The following is a 17,289-nucleotide window of genomic DNA, read 5'->3' on the forward strand; positions in this document are numbered from 1 at the left end:
TATTTTGCATTGATCCAAGTTTATTATGGAAATTGCACAGAGAAGAAGGAGATTTTGGTTAGCATACTTTCTTGAACTTGAATAATGAAGACACAATCATTAAGACATCATTTTCAGCTCTTGTGGGTTCTCACTACTCAAACTGATATCTCAACCACTGTGTCATTCAACAGGTTTTATTTGTTAATATTTGCATGTCAGATTTTAGTTGTTAGTAGCAGAAGCTGGGCAAACAGTATTTGCAGCCGTAGTGGATTCAGTAGTTGTGGTGGATTAAGCAGTGGTGGTAGCTACAGCAAGAGCATTTACTTTTTGCTCGAGGAGGAAACAAAGAGGCCGACGAAACAGTGGAATGCGTCCATTTTGACAAATACGCTCATAGAACTGTAGCAAAACATCAATGATAGATGCAGTAGCTGTGGTGGATTCAGCAGGTGTAGTGGATTCAGCAGGTGTAGTGGATTCAGCAACCGTGGTGGATTCAGCAGGTGTAGTGGATTCAGCAACTATGGTGGATTCAGCAGGTGTAGTGGATTCAGCAACCGTGGTGGATTCAGCAGGTGTAGTGGATTCAGCAACCGTAGTGGATTCAGCAGCTGTGGTGGATTCAGCAGGTGTAGTGAATTCAGCAGCTGTATTGGATTCATCAGCTGTAGTGGATTCAGCAACTGTAGTGAATTCAGCAGGTGTAGTGAATTCAGCAGGTGTAGTGGATTCAGCAACTGTAGTGGATTCAGCAGCTGTAGTGAATTCAGCAGCTGTGGTGGATTCAGCAGGTGTAGTGGATTCAGCAGCTGTAGTGAATTCAGCAGCTGTGGTGGATTCAGCAGGTGTAGTGAATTCAGCAGCTGTAGTGAATTCAGCAGCTGTGGTGGATTCAGCAGGTGTAGTGAATTCAGCAGCTGTATTGGATTCATCAGCTGTAGTGGATTCAGCAGCTGTATTGGATTCAGCAGCTGTATTGGATTCAGCAGTTGTAGTGGATTCATCAGCTGTAGTGGATTCAGCAGCTGTATTGGATTCAGCAGCTGTAGTGAATTCAGCAGCTGTGGTGGATTCAGCAGGTGTAGTGAATTCAGCAGGTGTAGTGGATTCAGCAACTGTAGTGAATTCAGCAGCTGTAGTGAATTCAGCAGCTGTGGTGGATTCAGCAGGTGTAGTGGATTCAGCAGCTGTAGTGAATTCAGCAGCTGTGGTGGATTCAGCAGGTGTAGTGAATTCAGCAGGTGTAGTGGATTCAGCAACTGTAGTGAATTCAGCAGCTGTAGTGAATTCAGCAGCTGTGGTGGATTCAGCAGGTGTAGTGAATTCAGCAGCTGTATTGGATTCATCAGCTGTAGTGGATTCAGCAGCTGTATTGGATTCAGCAGCTGTAGTGGATTCATCAGCTGTAGTGGATTCAGCAGCTGTATTGGATTCAGCAGCTGTAGTGGATTCAGCAGGTGTAGTGGATTCAGCAGTGGTGGTAGTTGCAGCAAAAGCATTTAGCTGTTGCTCCAGTCTGAAACAAAGACGCCGACGAAACGGTGGAATGCGTCGGTTCTGACAAACACGCTCAAAGAGCTGTAAGAAAAACAGAACAATTTATAATCACTACCACAGTACAGTGAATGATTCTCTTGCAGTCTAGCATGTTGAATGTTGAAATCTAGACCAACCTAATCAAACAAGGTACTCACCTGTTGGATTCTAGAGAGACGAGAGGGTCTGTCAAACTGTAAAAGAAAAAATACCCAGAGATGGTAAGTGTGTTGTTTGGATAATTCAGTTAGTACAAGAACACTGATATGATCTTTGACACTATTGCACCTACACTTTGAGCCTGAGCGATGCTCAGGAGGCATACGAGAAGAAGCACTTCCTTCAGCATGGTTTCAGTGATCACACCTGTTAAACAAATAATATCTCAGATCAATTCATGCTTTCAAATATCAGTAAAATCATCCATCCCACCAACATCATGCAGAAAATATAAACCTCATTGAACAATATTAGCGTTACCGTCACGTTTTCACGACTTGAGCAGAGCGTCTCTCAACTGGTGAAGTTGGTAAGTTGAGCTTTCCTTATATACAGTTACAGGAGCAGATATAATCTCATTAGCATATTGTTGAGAACCGGTAATTATTAGGAAACATTCCACATTTACATCAGAAGATGATGAAATAGTTACATAAGGGAACAATTAGAGACACACCCGAAAAATGCACCCTGTATCATGAAAAAAACGTAATCAATCTGCTGGCTGACCTGAGGATACCATGTCAGGGTCACTTTCTTGTTTGCCTGCACATTAAAAAAAATCTTCTTCTTTTAGAATATTTAAGAAAAATATGAAGTGGACTTTTTTTGTCAAAAAGTCCACAGGAAACATCAAACAACTGCCCCACCTTTTACAGGTCCAGCTATTATAGTTGCGGATTACAATTAATTGAATATTATCCTCTCGAAGCCAAAACAAGGTGGTGCAACATAGCAGGTTCCCTGCAATAGGAGCCGCTCCTTTTTTAGATGCAAAGGATTTGTTCTTAGGTACAAATTAAAATATAATTATGAATATTATATTCCCCTTTGGCTGATAGAGCCCCCCTAAATCTTGCTCACTGGACCCTAAATCCAAAACTGGTAAATTATTGTTCTACAAACTCTAATCAGATCCCTCAATCAAAACTATTACTGCTGGCTACATGGCCTAGAATCACCAAACAAATGTAAATTCATGTAGGACCTCCCAGGACATTTTTCATTTCCACACATGCAGACAAAAATGTTTTCGGACACAATCATACAGACAACAAGTGCATGACACAGCTCAAAGCAACATCCATCTATCCATTATCTATACACTTCATTAATTAACCCTCATTAGGGTTGTGGGGGGATGAAGTCTATCCCAGCTGACTCGGGGTGAAGGTAGAGGACATCTGGACAGGCCACCAGTCTATCACAGGACTACAGATAGAGACAAACAATCACACTCACATTTACACCTTCAGATAATTTAGGATTATCAATTAACCCCAGCATGTTTTTCGGCTTTGGAAGGAAGCCGGAGAACCTGGAGAAAACCCACACATGCACAGGAAGAACATGCAAACTCCATGCAGAAAGAGCTCAGCTCAAAGCTATGGAAAAATGTGAACAGGCTTGCAACGCAGCCATTTGTTCTAAATATTTTTTCCTGGTCATGAATGTTTATGGTATGGAGAAAATATTAGGAAGACATTCACTAGCTAGGAGAACACCAATCATTTTAAAGCTTTATTGTTTATTGGATGCAGGTGAGCATTATGTTGATGGTGGCTGAGCTGAGCTGTTATGGTGTGGGGAAAGGCTTAGTTAGGGATCAGCAGCACCTCCCGGCCAGTGGACCCCCACAAAAGCCTCCCATAAGAACCAAAGGAAGAAAAGCACAACATAGGTCTTGAGTGTTGGCATGGATAGGAAGTTGATACACTCAAGGCCCATGGTCCTGATTAGGTGGTGTGGAAACCCTTGGATGGAAGCTGCACTAATATGGAAGAAGTGGCCAGAGAACAGACTAGGATCCAGATGCCCTCAGGAATCAGTTTCACTCCATATATGCAAACTATCATTGGTTTCCTCTGTGTTATTCTCACATAGTGTCATTTCTTCTGATTGTTTGTCTTCAGGTCATCACTGTGTTACAGTTGAGATGAAACTGTAAATCTCTTCTGGATAAAAGTAAGCAGGGCGGGTTAAATAATCCAACAGCCCTGCCCTGCCCATTGTCAGTTTACAGAACAATACAAAACCAGCACATACACGTATATAATTTAAATCTGTAATGTAGCATCCCCATTTTTTCTTTCAGTATTAAAACGGCAAAAACAAAATTCACTTGCCTCCCCACAAAAATGACATTAAATGATAAAATCAACTGTACATATAAAACAAGACAATAATAAAAATGACAACATATGCAAAGGAGGCCAGATATATGAAATATGTGAGGTAAATGAAATGAAATAAAATGCAATAAATATGGTCAGGAGATTGCACGTAAGCAGCGTTTGAACCACTAAAAGTGACACTGTGCATTCAGGTTTTCAGGTGTTTTGAGTTTAGAAGTCTAATGGACCATGGGAAAAAGCAGTTTCTCAGCCTGTTTGTCTTGCATTTTAAGGATCTGAGTTTCTTCCCTGATGGCAGCAGGCTGATCAGCTTCTGGCCAGGGTGTGTGCTGTCTGCCCAGATCTTTTTTCCTCTGCTGATGCAGCAGGAGGTCGCGATGTTCTCCAGGAGGCGCAGAGGGCAGCCGATGATTTTCTCTGCAGTCCTGATAACCCTCTGCAGAGCCTTCCTGTCTGTGGCGGAGCAGGCTGCAAGCCAGACAGTCACACAGTAGGTCAACACAGACTCTATGGTGGCCTGATAGAAGGACACCTGCAGTCTCTCCTCCACATGGTTCCTCCTCAGCACTCGGAGGAAGTGGAGTCTCTGCTGTGCCTTTCTAACCAGTGCTGCTGTGTTGGCTGTCCAGGTCCTCAGATAAATGAGTACCCAGGAACTTGAAGGAGGCCACTCTCTCCACACACACACACACACTGTTAATAGGTAGTGGAGCATGGACACTCCTATGTCTCCTGAAATCAATGACCATCTCTTTGGTCTTCTTGGTGTTCAGCTCCAGGTTGTTCCTGAAACACCACCCTGCCAACTTCTGTATTTCCTCCCTATACGCTGTTTCATCACCCTCGAGATGAAGCCAACCACAGCGGTGTCGTCAGCGAACTTGATGATGGTGTTGGATGGGTGAATGCTGTACAGTCATGCGTGTAGAGGGCTTAAAGGAGGAGGATCTGCACACAGTCCTGGGGGGAACCAGTGCTGAGTGTCAGGGTGGAAGAGTAGAGCTGACCCACCTTCACAACCTGTGGTCGGTTAGTCAAGAAGTTTCTTTTCTTTTTCTGACATTTTTCGGCCAAACAACTATTGGATTAATCAAGAAAATAAAGGTTTTAATGAGCGCCGCCTTTGTTTCAGCTCCAACAAACACAGTAACCTGCATTATTAAGAATCTTCATACGTATTTATACATTTAAACACTCACATAAAGACATTTAACTCGTGTTCTGCATCTTAATAAGTTACTTTAAATATCTGCTGTTGGTAAAACATTAATCCATTCATATGTGGAGCTCCGTTTTCGTTGTCTGTACATAAATTTGACCATAAATATCCTCAGTAAAGCTGGATTTAAGCGTTTCTTTAACAATGTAAACTCACTGGAGGATTTCTGTGTTCTTGACAGACAACTGTCTGTTTGTGCTGCTGCAGCCAGAACCATGAAGGAAAGCTGACAATAAAAAACCCCAAAAACTTGTGTGAGCATGGTTTCATGGGGTTATCAATATGTCTGCCTCATTTAAAGTACAATCTGTCCATAATTTCAGTTGTGTGGATGTTGCTTAGTTGCAGGTTTTTATTGTATTGCGAAATCACGATTCTATCACAGGGCTACGCATAGTGATAACTAAGCACACTCACATTCACATCTACAGACAGTTTAGAATCACTAATTAACCTCAGCATGTTTTTGGGAGGAAGTCTGAGAACCCAGAGAAAGCCCATGCTGTCCAGAGAGACCATGCAAACTCCATGCACTCCACTTTCAGGACACGAACTGAGGATCTTCTACCTACAAGGCAACGGTGCTAACCATGGAGCCACTGTGCAGCCCATGATGCATACCAGTACCAATACCCTGAGAAAACCCACGCATGCACAATGAGAACATGAAAACTCCATGCAGAAATATCCCAGGCCCATTCCGGGGCACGAAGCGTGGCTCTCCTAGCTGCAAGTCAAGAGTGCTAACCACCACTGCTCAACAGGGGGACTTCAGGTCAAGTGTTACCACACACACACCTACACACCTGCCAGTCCTCCATTCATTATCTATAATCCTCATTGGGGTCGCTGGAGTCTATCCCAGCTGACATAGGGTGAAGACAGAGGACAGGTCACCAGTCTATCACAAGTTTACACATAGAGACAATCACACTCACATTCACACCTATGGACAATTTAGCAGTTAACTTGAGCTGTGGGTGGAAGCTTTAGTACCCCGAGAAAACCCACGCATGCACAGGGAGAACATGCAAACTCCACACAGAAAGATCCCATGTCCAGGCCGGGGCACCAACCAGGGATCTTCTAGTTGCAAGGTGAAAGTGCCAACCACTGACTCACTGTGCAGCCCCTGCTGGTCCTCACGTGATGATAATTATAAAATTTCCCCAGAGTGTTTTAGACATGATTTTAGCATTTTAAAAAATGTCCTCTGTGATGATGGCCACTGTTAGATAGGAATGCAATTGTGCGCACACGCAAATACATACATACAAAGAGAACAGAGTCCATGTATTTTACATTTATGAACTTTATTTGGCAGTGTGGTCAGGTGAAAACAACATGATTTAAATTTTAGAGGAGAAAATCAGAACAAATTCTCAAGAAACATTTAAACCAACAGGAAATAGAGCTGACATTGTAAATCCACTTAAAACTGGTTTTCATTCACTTATTGGTTCCTGGTTACATTTCAGACATTAGAATGGAGCAGCTGTTGTAGTCGTTGCTGCTGTAGTAGTTGTAGCAGCAGTAGGAAACAGGAGGTGTGTTTAAGAACACATTTTAAGATGTTACTGTTTACTTCTGAAAACATACTTTCCTGATATTACATGAGATTTAGTTTCTTTGAACTGTCTTTGATTTCTCTCAAACATGTTTTTACCTTTTCCAACACTGGTTGTCATCCACTGAATTGTGTTTTTTCTTTGTCAACCTGACAATTTTATGACTTGTCCATTTGATTTTTCTGGCTAGTAAAGCACTTTAACAAACTTGGAATTTGACAAGTGCTCCATAACTCATGATTATTATCCTTGTAAGAGGGCAAGAATAGCCTGGAGGAGTGTTTGAATTTGTGCTGCAGACAAGGTGGTAGTGGCACCAGCAGCAGTAGTTGTAGTAGCAGTTGTAGTGGTAGCCTTAATGGAAAACAGAAACATTTGTTGTCAGACAATCAGAAGTTTTACTGTAACTGATGTTCATGTGTGGTTTGATTCTAGAAGATGAAGAAGGAACTCACCTCATTAGAGTTGGAATCAGAATTAGAGTCTGAACGGGCAAGTCGTTTGTGCCCCCCATCCATCTGTAGAAAATCCACAAGTTACACTTGAATATTACCTGTGTTCTACTTTATTACAATAATAATATATTGTACATATTATTATGAGTATAATAAAGCCACACTTACAGGATTGGCCAGAGCGAGGCTCAGGAGGCATCCAAGAACAAGTGCTACCTTCAGCATGGTTTCAGTGATCACACCTGTGAAAACCAATAAAAGTAATAGAAACGTCTTCAAATGAACTATTTAGTCAAAAAACTAACTAAACAGATATTCAACCATCTTCCATCAGAAATTACTGCAACAAATAACGTTTCATATAATTACCGTCAGGTCTTAGCTTCAGCAGACTGTCTCACAGATGGTCAGGGAGGTTGTTGTAGTGCTGCTCTGAACGTGGAGCTTCTCTTAAATACACTTTCAGGAGCAGCAATGTTGGGAAACTGCAGCTGTTAAGAAATCTTCCACCTCCACATTTCAAGGTGTGTCTAATGATTGCAGACAGAATCCACATCTCTATTAGATCAAGGCAGATAAAGAAAAATCCTGGCCGAATCAATCTTGCTAAATGAAATGACAGGTCTGTTCCTATTATTGTGGCTTATAGGATTCCCTGCTCAGTAACCAACTGATCCAGCTGCTCTAGAGGATGCTGATGATCAAACTTTATTCAACTGGGTTTCAAAGAATTTCCTAAAGATGGATATGACATCCCAAAAGACAGTTCCATCAAGGGTCAGCTGAGCAGCTCTGTCACTTATGCTGCAAACACAGATGACGAACATCTAAAAGTATGATTAAACTTCTCTACAGTTGATGCAGAATATGTTCGTTGCCACAAGAATGACAAGTGGTGTTCATGTAAGAGCAGAAATCTGTTACAATTTTCAGTAGAAGTTCACTACATACAGATGCACAAATGTTTGATTGCTGAGCTCGTAGTTCATCCCTCACTAACCAGGTATGTTATGTCTGCTAGTAGCCTGAACATGGAGTTAACTAAACTATACAAACATGGGCTACTGATTAAAAAGAAGCTTTCTCCATCCATTTGTTTTTGGCTGCGTTCATAAAATCAATCGGAAATTCTGAGCATCATCTGAATTATTGACCAGAATTTCAGTTTCACTTTCAGAGCACAGAACAGTGGAGATTTAGATATTTTAGGACTACAGACGAACTCTGTCTTACTTTCTGGTCACGCTTTCTCTTACTGAATGTAGTACCTCAACTGTTTTCTTCTCTAAAACTATTAAAATCACACAGTAAAAATATTGTCAAAGTCCTGCTGCATTCTTTTTACAATTAAAAGTGAGTGAAACAGGTTTTATTCAGATCATGTGCTGACATTTACCTGATATTTGTTCAAGGTGGAACCATTAAGTCTGATATAACGCTGGACAATTTCGGTCTCTACCTATCAGGATTGGCACATTAGTAGACAGATGCAACAGCAGAGAAATACCTGGTGTTACTGTTACAGGTCAAATGACTTAGTGGTTCAGGTAAGCTCCTGGCAACACCCAGTGAAGTTTGATTTTCTGCCTGCCAACTCATGTTTTAAGAAATTAATCGCTATTCTGGCTTTAGCTGCTCAAATAAGTATTTACATTACACTTACATGGTGTTCAGAAAATATTTTCAATGTCCAAGTTTTATTTCAAGACTTTAACCAAATTGTCATCATGTCTGTCATCATGTGCTGTTGCTGGAAAAAAAGGAATCAAAATCGATTAAGAAGATGATTTTATCATAATAAAACAACACTAAGACGTGTTGTTTCAGAACGTTTGGTGTCTCAACACACAATGGATCAAATGCATTATTACACAGTTCAGACGAGTGTTGCAGGAGAAGCTGCTAAGTCAGTGGCTTGGTGTTGGATTCATTTTCGGAATCCATTTAAAGCATTTTCCTGCAGGCTATTCAGAAACAAAGCAGGTCCTGTGTCTGTCAGCAGTAGCTGTTCAGGTGAGTCTTCGTTTCACAATAACATGCATTCTTTAGAGTGACCTTAAAATTACAGAATAAAACTTTTGTTTCTTCATATTTTCAGTCAGATTCCTGGAGGTCATGGCAAGATGTGAAGGTTTTACCTTCAAGCAGGTTGTGATCTGCAGGAGTGCTACAGGAAGCACCATCACTGATTTATTTTGATCAAAATACCAGCATGCAAGCGGTTATTGCTGTAACCATAGATAGATAGATAGATAGATAGATAGATAGATAGATAGATAGATAGATAGATAGATAGATAGATAGAAACCAACAAAGTCATGCTTATGAGAAAAACGTCTGAAATCAGATTTCAGACAATGAAACTGTCTTATGGGATGTCATATCCATCTTTAGGAAATTCTTTGAAACCCAGTTGAATAAAGTTTGTTCATCAGCATCCTCTAGAGCAGCTGGTTCAACTGGATCAGTTGGTTACTGAGCAGGGAATCCTATAGGCCACAATAATAGGAACAGACCTGTCATTTCAATTAGCAAGATGACAGACAGACAGACAGACAGACAGACAGACAGACAGACAGACAGACAGACAGACAGACAGACAGACAGACAGACAGACAGACAGACAGACAGACAGACAGACAGACAGACAGACAGACAGACAGACAGACAGACAGACAGACAGATATCTCACACGTTACACACAAGGCAGAAGGACAATGTACAAAAAAGCATGCAACTGATGAGCAAATTGTGCTGGTCAAACAAGCAGCATGAGGTGTCTAAAATGCTGGTATTTACAGAGGTGTACAAAAAATGGTTAATATTTACCATAAAGTGCAAATTGATGTTATTTACAATAAAATGGCATATTATGAGTACATATGTGTTTGAGTGGGTGAGAACTCTCATTTTCACCATTTGTCCCTTGACACTTTTATTCTACACATTGCAGAATACTGTTTTCCTGATGTGTATTTTGCTTTAATTTAAGAATGCTAGTGCAGCATTGAAGCACATCCTACACCCAGCTTGTTTGTGTTGATGTTTACATCCATCATACGGGGATTAAAGCAAAACACACATCCTTTGATCAGTTTCAGTTATTCTATATGAAGTTACAGGTAAAATGTGCTGTGATTGTTTGTTCTTTTGTTCAAACTTACCTTTTTTTGTTTTTTTTTGTTCTGACTCATCATACAGGACTAAGGTTTGGGAGCAGGCTGTCCAGCACTTCCTGGATTTACGGTGCTGTTGAGTTCAGGATGTCTCACATGAGTGGAGAGGCACGGTAAAATAATATCTTCTCCTCTTTTGCACACAAGTAGTCTGATGAGTCTGCCTGCCCACCACCTTCCTTGATGTTTTTGCCAGACTACTCCACAGTGTGGTAGCACAATATCATACAATGCACTTACTTTAACTCAGACATCAGGAAAGCACACACCTATCCACACAGCGAAAAACTGAATTAGTGCCTTCAAGATATTTTAGTATAAATCTCTCTCCACAATGTACTGTCCCAACAATAGAAGGACATCTCTACTCCCTCCAACTGATAGCCTGAATAGATCCATAACATTCAGTATAGTTACACCGATTCACACTGACACTAACTGATAACAGTGGATATTTTAAAAGAACAACTAGTGTGGAGCTCATCAGAAAGTTCCAAATGCACTCCCTGTCCCAACAAAAAGTCACCACCTGGATTTAACTAAGGAATAGACAATAGACAGAGTCCAAATGTTTTAAATTTATGAACTTTATTTGGCAGTGCGGTCAGGTGAAAAACATGATTTGAATTTTAGAGGAGAAAATTAGAGCAAATTCTCAGTCAAACATTTCAAGCCAACAAGAAATAAAGCTGACATTAAAAATCCACTTAAAACTGGTTTTCATTCACTTATTGGTTCCTGGTTACATTTCAGACATTAGAATGGAGCAGCTGTTGTAGTCGTTGCTGCTGTAGTAGTTGTAGCAGCAGTAGGAAACAGGAGGTGTGTTTAAGGACACATTCTAAGATGTTACTGTTTACTTCTGAAAACATACTTTCCTGATATTACATGAGATTCAATTTCATTTGAACTGTCTTTGATTTCTCTCAAAAATCTTTTTTACCTTTTTGCAGCACTGGTTTTCATCTGCTGAAGTGGGTTTTTTTGTTTGTTTGTTTGTTTCAACCTGATGATTTTATGACTTGTCTGTGTAATTTTCTGCCTTGTAAAGGACTTTGTGACTTGGAATTTGAAAAGCGCTCCAAAGATTATTATCCTTGTAAGAGGCTATTAATAAGCTGGAGCATTTGTGCTGGAGACAAGACTGCAGCAGCAACAGCACCAGCAGCAGTAGTTGTAGTAGCAGTTGTAGTGGTAGCCTTAATGGAAAACAGAAACATTTGTTGTCAGACAATCAGAAGTTTTACAGTAACTGATGTTCATGTGTGGTTTGATTTTAGAGGACGGAGAAGGAACTCACCTCATCAGATGTAGAACCAGGGCTTGAACGGGCAAGTCGTTTGTGCCCTCTGTCTATCTGTAAAATATTCACAAGTTATCCCTTGAATATTACCTGCATTGTACTTTATTACAATAATAACATATTGTGCATATTATATATTTTATTATGAGTATAATAAAGCCACACTTACAGGATTGGCCAGAACGAGGCTCAGGAGGCATCCAAGAACAAGTGCTACCTTCAGCATGGTTTCAGTGATCACACCTGTGAAAACCAATAAAAGTAATAGAAACGTCTTCAAATGAACTATTTAGTCAAAAAACTAACTAAACAGATATTCAACCATCTTCCATTAGAAAATACTGCAACAAATAACGTTTCATATAATTACCGTCAGGTCTTAGCTTCAGCAGACTGTCTCACAGATGGTCAGGGAGGTTGTTGTAGTGCTGCTCTGAACGTGGAGCTTCTCTTAAATACACTTTCAGGAGCAGCAATGTTGGGAAACTGCAGCTGATAAGAAATCTTCCACCTCCACATTTCAAGGTGTGTCTAATGATTGCAGACAGAATCCACATCTCTATTAGATAGAGGCAGATAAACTAAAATCTGTGCCTAATAAATCTTGCTATTTGAAATGACAGGTCTGTTCCTATTATTGTGGCTTATAGGATTCCCTGCTCAGTAACCAACTGATCCAACTGAACCAGCTGCTCTAGCGGATGCTGACGAACAAACTTTATTCAGCTGGTTTCAAAGAATTTCCAAAACATGGAAATAACATCCCAAAAGAAAGTCCATTCAAATGTCTTTATGTTAAGAAATTTGAATTCAGGTCTTTTTCTCATGGTCCTGACTCTGTTTGTTTATATTTTCATTTACATATATTGTTTGTGGTGCATCTTAAGACAACTATCAATGCTATGGATGAGGCTGCTGAGGTTATTTTTAGGCTCAGCATTTACAGTTTGTGTGCCGTAATTGTTTTGTTGTGTAGCTGCATGTAAAAGAATTTCCAACACACATAACTGGGGGTGCTAATAAAGAAGGTCAAAATTTTGAAATACTGGGAGACTGATAAGCTCAAAAAGTAACATTCTTGCTCATGGCACTTTAGGAAGTAAGAAGAACCTTGTGTTGCGCATTCTATGTCATAACTATACGACAGAGTTCTGTTTGTTGGAGTCTGTAGCTCTAACACATGGGTAAAACACTCATCACATTCAAATGTTTGACTGCTGAGCTCGTAGTTCATCACTCAGTAACCAGGTATGTTTTATCTGCTAGCATCCTGAACATGGAGTTAACTAATCTATACAAACATGGGCTAATGATTAAATTTAAGCATTCTCCATCCGTTTGTTTGTGGCTGGGTTCATAAATTCAATGTGGGTTCAAAATGCTGAACCCTGTTGTTGCTGTTTTCTCAACAGGGTTTGTTTAGCTGCTGAGAAGAACACCACACTGGTTTTTGTTCATTTTGATTAGTTGTGTCTGTTTTAATAATCATCCAGTCTCAGCAGCTTACAGTGGTGGAAAAAGTTTTCGGACACCTCATGCATTTGTAAAATATTGCATTAAGATTCACTTTTAGGTCTTCAAGTGCAGTTTCTTTTAGTACATTCACAGCCAAAATACTAAACAAATCCTTTTTTTTTTTAAAAAGCCATTAAAAACTTAGAATCGATTGGTTCCATTAAAATACATGCAAAATTTTGAGTATTGGGTCATTTTGGTACCAATGATCCACTAATGAAGGTCATGCTTTTTATTAAATAACACATTTTTTTGTTGCCTACTTTATGTTTATAGAAAGCCAGAACATCTAAAAGTTCTTCAGAGACAAAAATGGCTAAAATAAGGAACCTAATGCAAGAAACACGCCTGAAGATACAGATTCTCAGCCAGGAAGGGTACAGCTGCTGCCAGATAGCCAGGAAGTGCAGATGCAGTCCTTCAGTAGTTGGATCCACTCTGCAGAAATACAGACAAACCAACATCTGGAAGACAAACCAAGATCTGGGCATCCAAGGGTTTCTTCAGCAAGAAATGACTGCATCCTGATCCACATGTGCAGGAAAACCTCTGAATGACATCACAGGAGCTTCAACAGCAGTGGTCAAACCAAACTGCTGTCCAGTGTTCCACCTGCACTGTACGTGGCTGACTTTTAGATCATGGCTTAAGGTCCTACAAGGCTGTCAAGAAGCCCCTGATCAATGAGAGACAGAGGTTAGCCTGGCGTTGTTGGGCCCAAGCACACAAGAACTGAATAACCAGGAACTGGAAGAAGATTCTGTGGTCAGATGAGTCCAGTTTCCAGCTTTATCTACCTCCTGCTAATGTGAGGGTACACAGAAGGCCAGGTGAATCATTATCTCCAGCATGGACAGTACCTACTGTCAAGCATGGTGGAGGCAGTATCATGGTTTGGGGATGCATGAGTGCTGCTGGCGTTGGTCATGTCACCGTCTGTGATGGCACCATTGAACTCTACCAATTGTGCCATTCTCCAAAAACACAAGCTCCCTTCTACACATGTACTGTTCCATTGAGGTCAAAACTGAATGTTTCAACAACATAATGCCCCTTGAACACATCCAGGACCAGTAGAACTTGGTGCAGGAGCTCAGTGTCCAGGTCTTAGAGTGGCCAGCTCAATCCCCAGACATGAGCCCCATTGGAAATCTGTGGTGGATTATCAAAAGGTCTGTTTCAAAGTGTAAACCAGAGAATTTAGAAGAAGTAAAAGCAGTAATTCAAGAAGACTGGGACACGATTACCCCTCTACAGTGTGAAAGGCTTGTGGGGAACATGTCAGCCAGGATTAGAGCTCTACTGCATGTTAATGACAGCACTACTGAATATTAATTTGATGATGTGATGGTTCATTTATTTTTTTTTCAGTTTTGAACACATTCTCTGTTATTTGTTGACTTTGATACCGACAGTGTTGAGAACTGGCATATTGAAACTGTCAAGAATTTAGTGTTGTTAATTTTTCTTGTAAACAATAAACAAAACAAAAAAAATGTATTTGTTTGTGTCTGTCTAATGCAGCCACACCTTTTTAAACACAAAAAAGATTTTTCCACAAACATTTCATGACAATATTTGAGATTATGTAAAGTTTTAAGGGTGTCCGAAAACTTCTTTCCACCACTGTATGTAGCCTGTGCAGATGTGTAATGCAGGATAATTCAAGCCTGATTTAATATCATGCTGTCGAGACACTTTTAACTTGTCTTCATGAAAAAATGAGTTTCAAGTAAATGCTGATGTTTATTCAAACCAGACGTTTTCATCTGAACAGAAGGAATTTGGCACTCACTAAATGGTGCCTCGTAGAAACACTACAGTCCAAACAGATTTCTGTGTCAAATTTGAATATTACTCTTAGCACAATCAGAAAAAATTGCATCTTCCACTGACATGCACATTCAGTCTCTACCCATCAGGATTGGCACATTGGTAAACAGATGCAACAGCAGAGAAATGCCTGGTATTATTGTTACAGGCCAAATGACTTAGTGGTTCAGGTAAGTTCCAGGCAACACCCAGTGAAGTTTACATTTCCTCATGTTTGAGAAAAACTGATCACTCTTCTGGCTTTGGCTACTAAGATGTGCTGTTTGAGAAACGTCTGGTGTCTGAACACATGATGGATCAAACACATTATTACACAGTTCAGATGAGTGTTACAGTACAAGTTGCTAAGAAAGTGAACAGATTCAGTGGTATAATTTTTGTAACATTCAAAATTACAAACTCTCATAAATATGTGAAACTGAAATTGAAAAAAAGAAAAACAGAATCCAAGTGTTTTCAATTCATGAACTTTATTTGGCAGTGCGGTCAGGTGAAAAACAACATGATTTGAATTTGAAAAGAGAAAATCAGAACAAATTCTCAAGAAAACATTTAAACCAACAGGAACTAGAGCTGACATTGAAAATCCACTTAAAACTGGTTTCCATTCACTTATTGGTTCCTGGTTACATTTCAGACATTAGAATGGAGCAGCTGTTGTAGTCGTTGCTGCTGTAGTAGTTGTAGCAGCAGTAGGAAACAGGAGGTGTGTTTAAGAACACATTTTAAGATGTTACTGTTTAAGATGTTTACTTCTGAAGACATACTTTCCTGTTTTTACGTGAGATTTAATTTCCTTTGAACTGTCTTTGATTTCTCACAAAAATATTTTTACCTTTTCCAACACTGTGTTGATTTTCATCCACCAAATTGTATTTTTAATGACTTGTCTGTTTAATTTTCTGCCTTGTGAAGCACTTTAATGAACTTGGAATTTGAAAAGTGCTCCATAACTCATGATTATTATCCTTGTAAGAGGGCAAGAATAGCCTGGAGGAGTGTTTGAATTTGTGCTGCAGACAAGGTGGTAGTGGCACCAGCAGCAGTAGTTGTAGTAGCAGTTGTAGTGGTAGCCTTAATGGAAAAAAGAAACATTTGTTGTCAGACAATCAGAAGTTTTACTGTAACTGATGTTCATGTGTGGTTTGATTCTAGAAGATGAAGAAGGAACTCACCTCATTAGAGTTGGAATCAGAATCAGAGTCTGAACGGGCAAGTCGTTTGTGCCCCCCGTCCATCTGTAGAAAATCCACAAGTTACACTTGAATATTACCTGTGTTCTACTTTATTACAATAATAATATATTGTACATATTATTATGAGTATAATAAAGCCACACTTACAGGATTGGCCAGAACGAGGCTCAGGAGGCATCCAAGAACAAGTGCTACCTTCAGCATGGTTTCAGTGATCACACCTGTGAAAACCAATAAAAGTAATAGAAACGTCCTCAGATGAACTATTTAGTCAAAGTAAATACTAATTAAATAAAATTTTAACCATCTTTCATCAGAAAATACTGCAAAGAATAACGTATCATATAATTACCGTCAGGTCTTAGCTTCAGCAGACTGTCTCACAGATGGTCAGGGAGGTTGTTGTAGTGTTGCTCTGAACGTGGAGCTTCTCTTAAATACACTTTCAGGAGCAGCAATGTTGGGAAACTGCAGCTGTTAAGAAATCTTCCACCTCCACATTTCAAGGTGTGTCTAATGATTGCAGACAGAATCTACATCTCTATTAGATTAAGGCAGATAAAGAAGAATCCTGGCCGAATCAGTCTTGCTATTTGAAATGGCAGGTCTGTTCCTATTATTGTGGCTTATAGGATTCCCTGCTCAGTAACCAACTGATCCAGTTGAACCAGCTGCTCTAGAGGATGCTGACTGTCAAGTTTTATTTAGCTGGTTTCAAAGAATTTCCAAAACATGGAAATAACATCCCAAAAGAAAGTCCATTCAAATGTCTTTATGTCATTTGGACAGATCATTTAGTCCTATCGATGAGGCTGCTGAGGTTATTTTTAGGCTCAGCATTTACAGTTTGTGTGCCATAGTTGTTTTGCTGTGTAGCTGCGTGTAAAAGAATTTCCAACACATATAACTGGGGATGGGTACCAATAAACAAGGCCAAAATGTTTAAATACCGGAGGACCAATAAGCTCCAATGTTAACACTCTTGGTAATGGTACTTTCAGAAGTAAGAAGAACCTTGTGTTGCGCATTCTATGTCATAACTATACGACAGAGTTCTGTTTGTTGGAGTCTGTAGCTCTAACACATGGGTAAAACACTCATCACATGCAAATGTTTGACTGCTGAGCTCGTAGTTCATCACTCAGTAAC

At 40.0% G+C, this 17,289-nt stretch overlaps 1 protein-coding gene and 3 long non-coding RNA genes across 4 annotated transcripts; all 4 read right to left on the minus strand.

Moving 5' to 3' along the window:
* On the minus strand, positions 1–2,034 carry LOC118471387 (sialidase-like). The gene is made up of 4 exons (XM_035955676.2): positions 2,002–2,034; positions 1,814–1,887; positions 1,680–1,715; positions 1–1,563 (listed from the first exon to the last, which is right to left on the minus strand). Exons 2-4 carry the CDS (start codon positions 1,868–1,870, stop codon positions 274–276), a joined length of 1,383 nt encoding a protein of 460 aa, XP_035811569.2. The 5' UTR covers positions 1,871–1,887; positions 2,002–2,034; the 3' UTR covers positions 1–273.
* Positions 2,035–6,390: 4,356 nt separating this feature from the next.
* Positions 6,391–7,567, minus strand: LOC111579526 (uncharacterized). Its single transcript, XR_002747088.3, has 4 exons — positions 7,487–7,567; positions 7,286–7,359; positions 7,118–7,180; positions 6,391–7,016 (listed from the first exon to the last, which is right to left on the minus strand). It is a non-coding gene; the product is annotated as an uncharacterized LOC111579526 (long non-coding RNA).
* Positions 7,568–10,864: 3,297 nt separating this feature from the next.
* On the minus strand, positions 10,865–12,077 carry LOC118471389 (uncharacterized). Its single transcript, XR_004848683.2, has 4 exons — positions 11,967–12,077; positions 11,766–11,839; positions 11,594–11,650; positions 10,865–11,492 (listed from the first exon to the last, which is right to left on the minus strand). It is a non-coding gene; the product is annotated as an uncharacterized LOC118471389 (long non-coding RNA).
* Positions 12,078–15,395: 3,318 nt separating this feature from the next.
* Positions 15,396–16,575, minus strand: LOC111579512 (uncharacterized). Its single transcript, XR_002747087.3, has 4 exons — positions 16,493–16,575; positions 16,288–16,361; positions 16,120–16,182; positions 15,396–16,018 (listed from the first exon to the last, which is right to left on the minus strand). It is a non-coding gene; the product is annotated as an uncharacterized LOC111579512 (long non-coding RNA).
* Between the last annotated feature and the right edge of the window lie 714 nt (positions 16,576–17,289).

Source organism: Amphiprion ocellaris, chromosome 4 (genome assembly GCF_022539595.1).
Source record: "Amphiprion ocellaris isolate individual 3 ecotype Okinawa chromosome 4, ASM2253959v1, whole genome shotgun sequence".
In the NCBI taxonomy this organism is placed as follows: Eukaryota; Metazoa; Chordata; class Actinopteri; family Pomacentridae; genus Amphiprion; species Amphiprion ocellaris.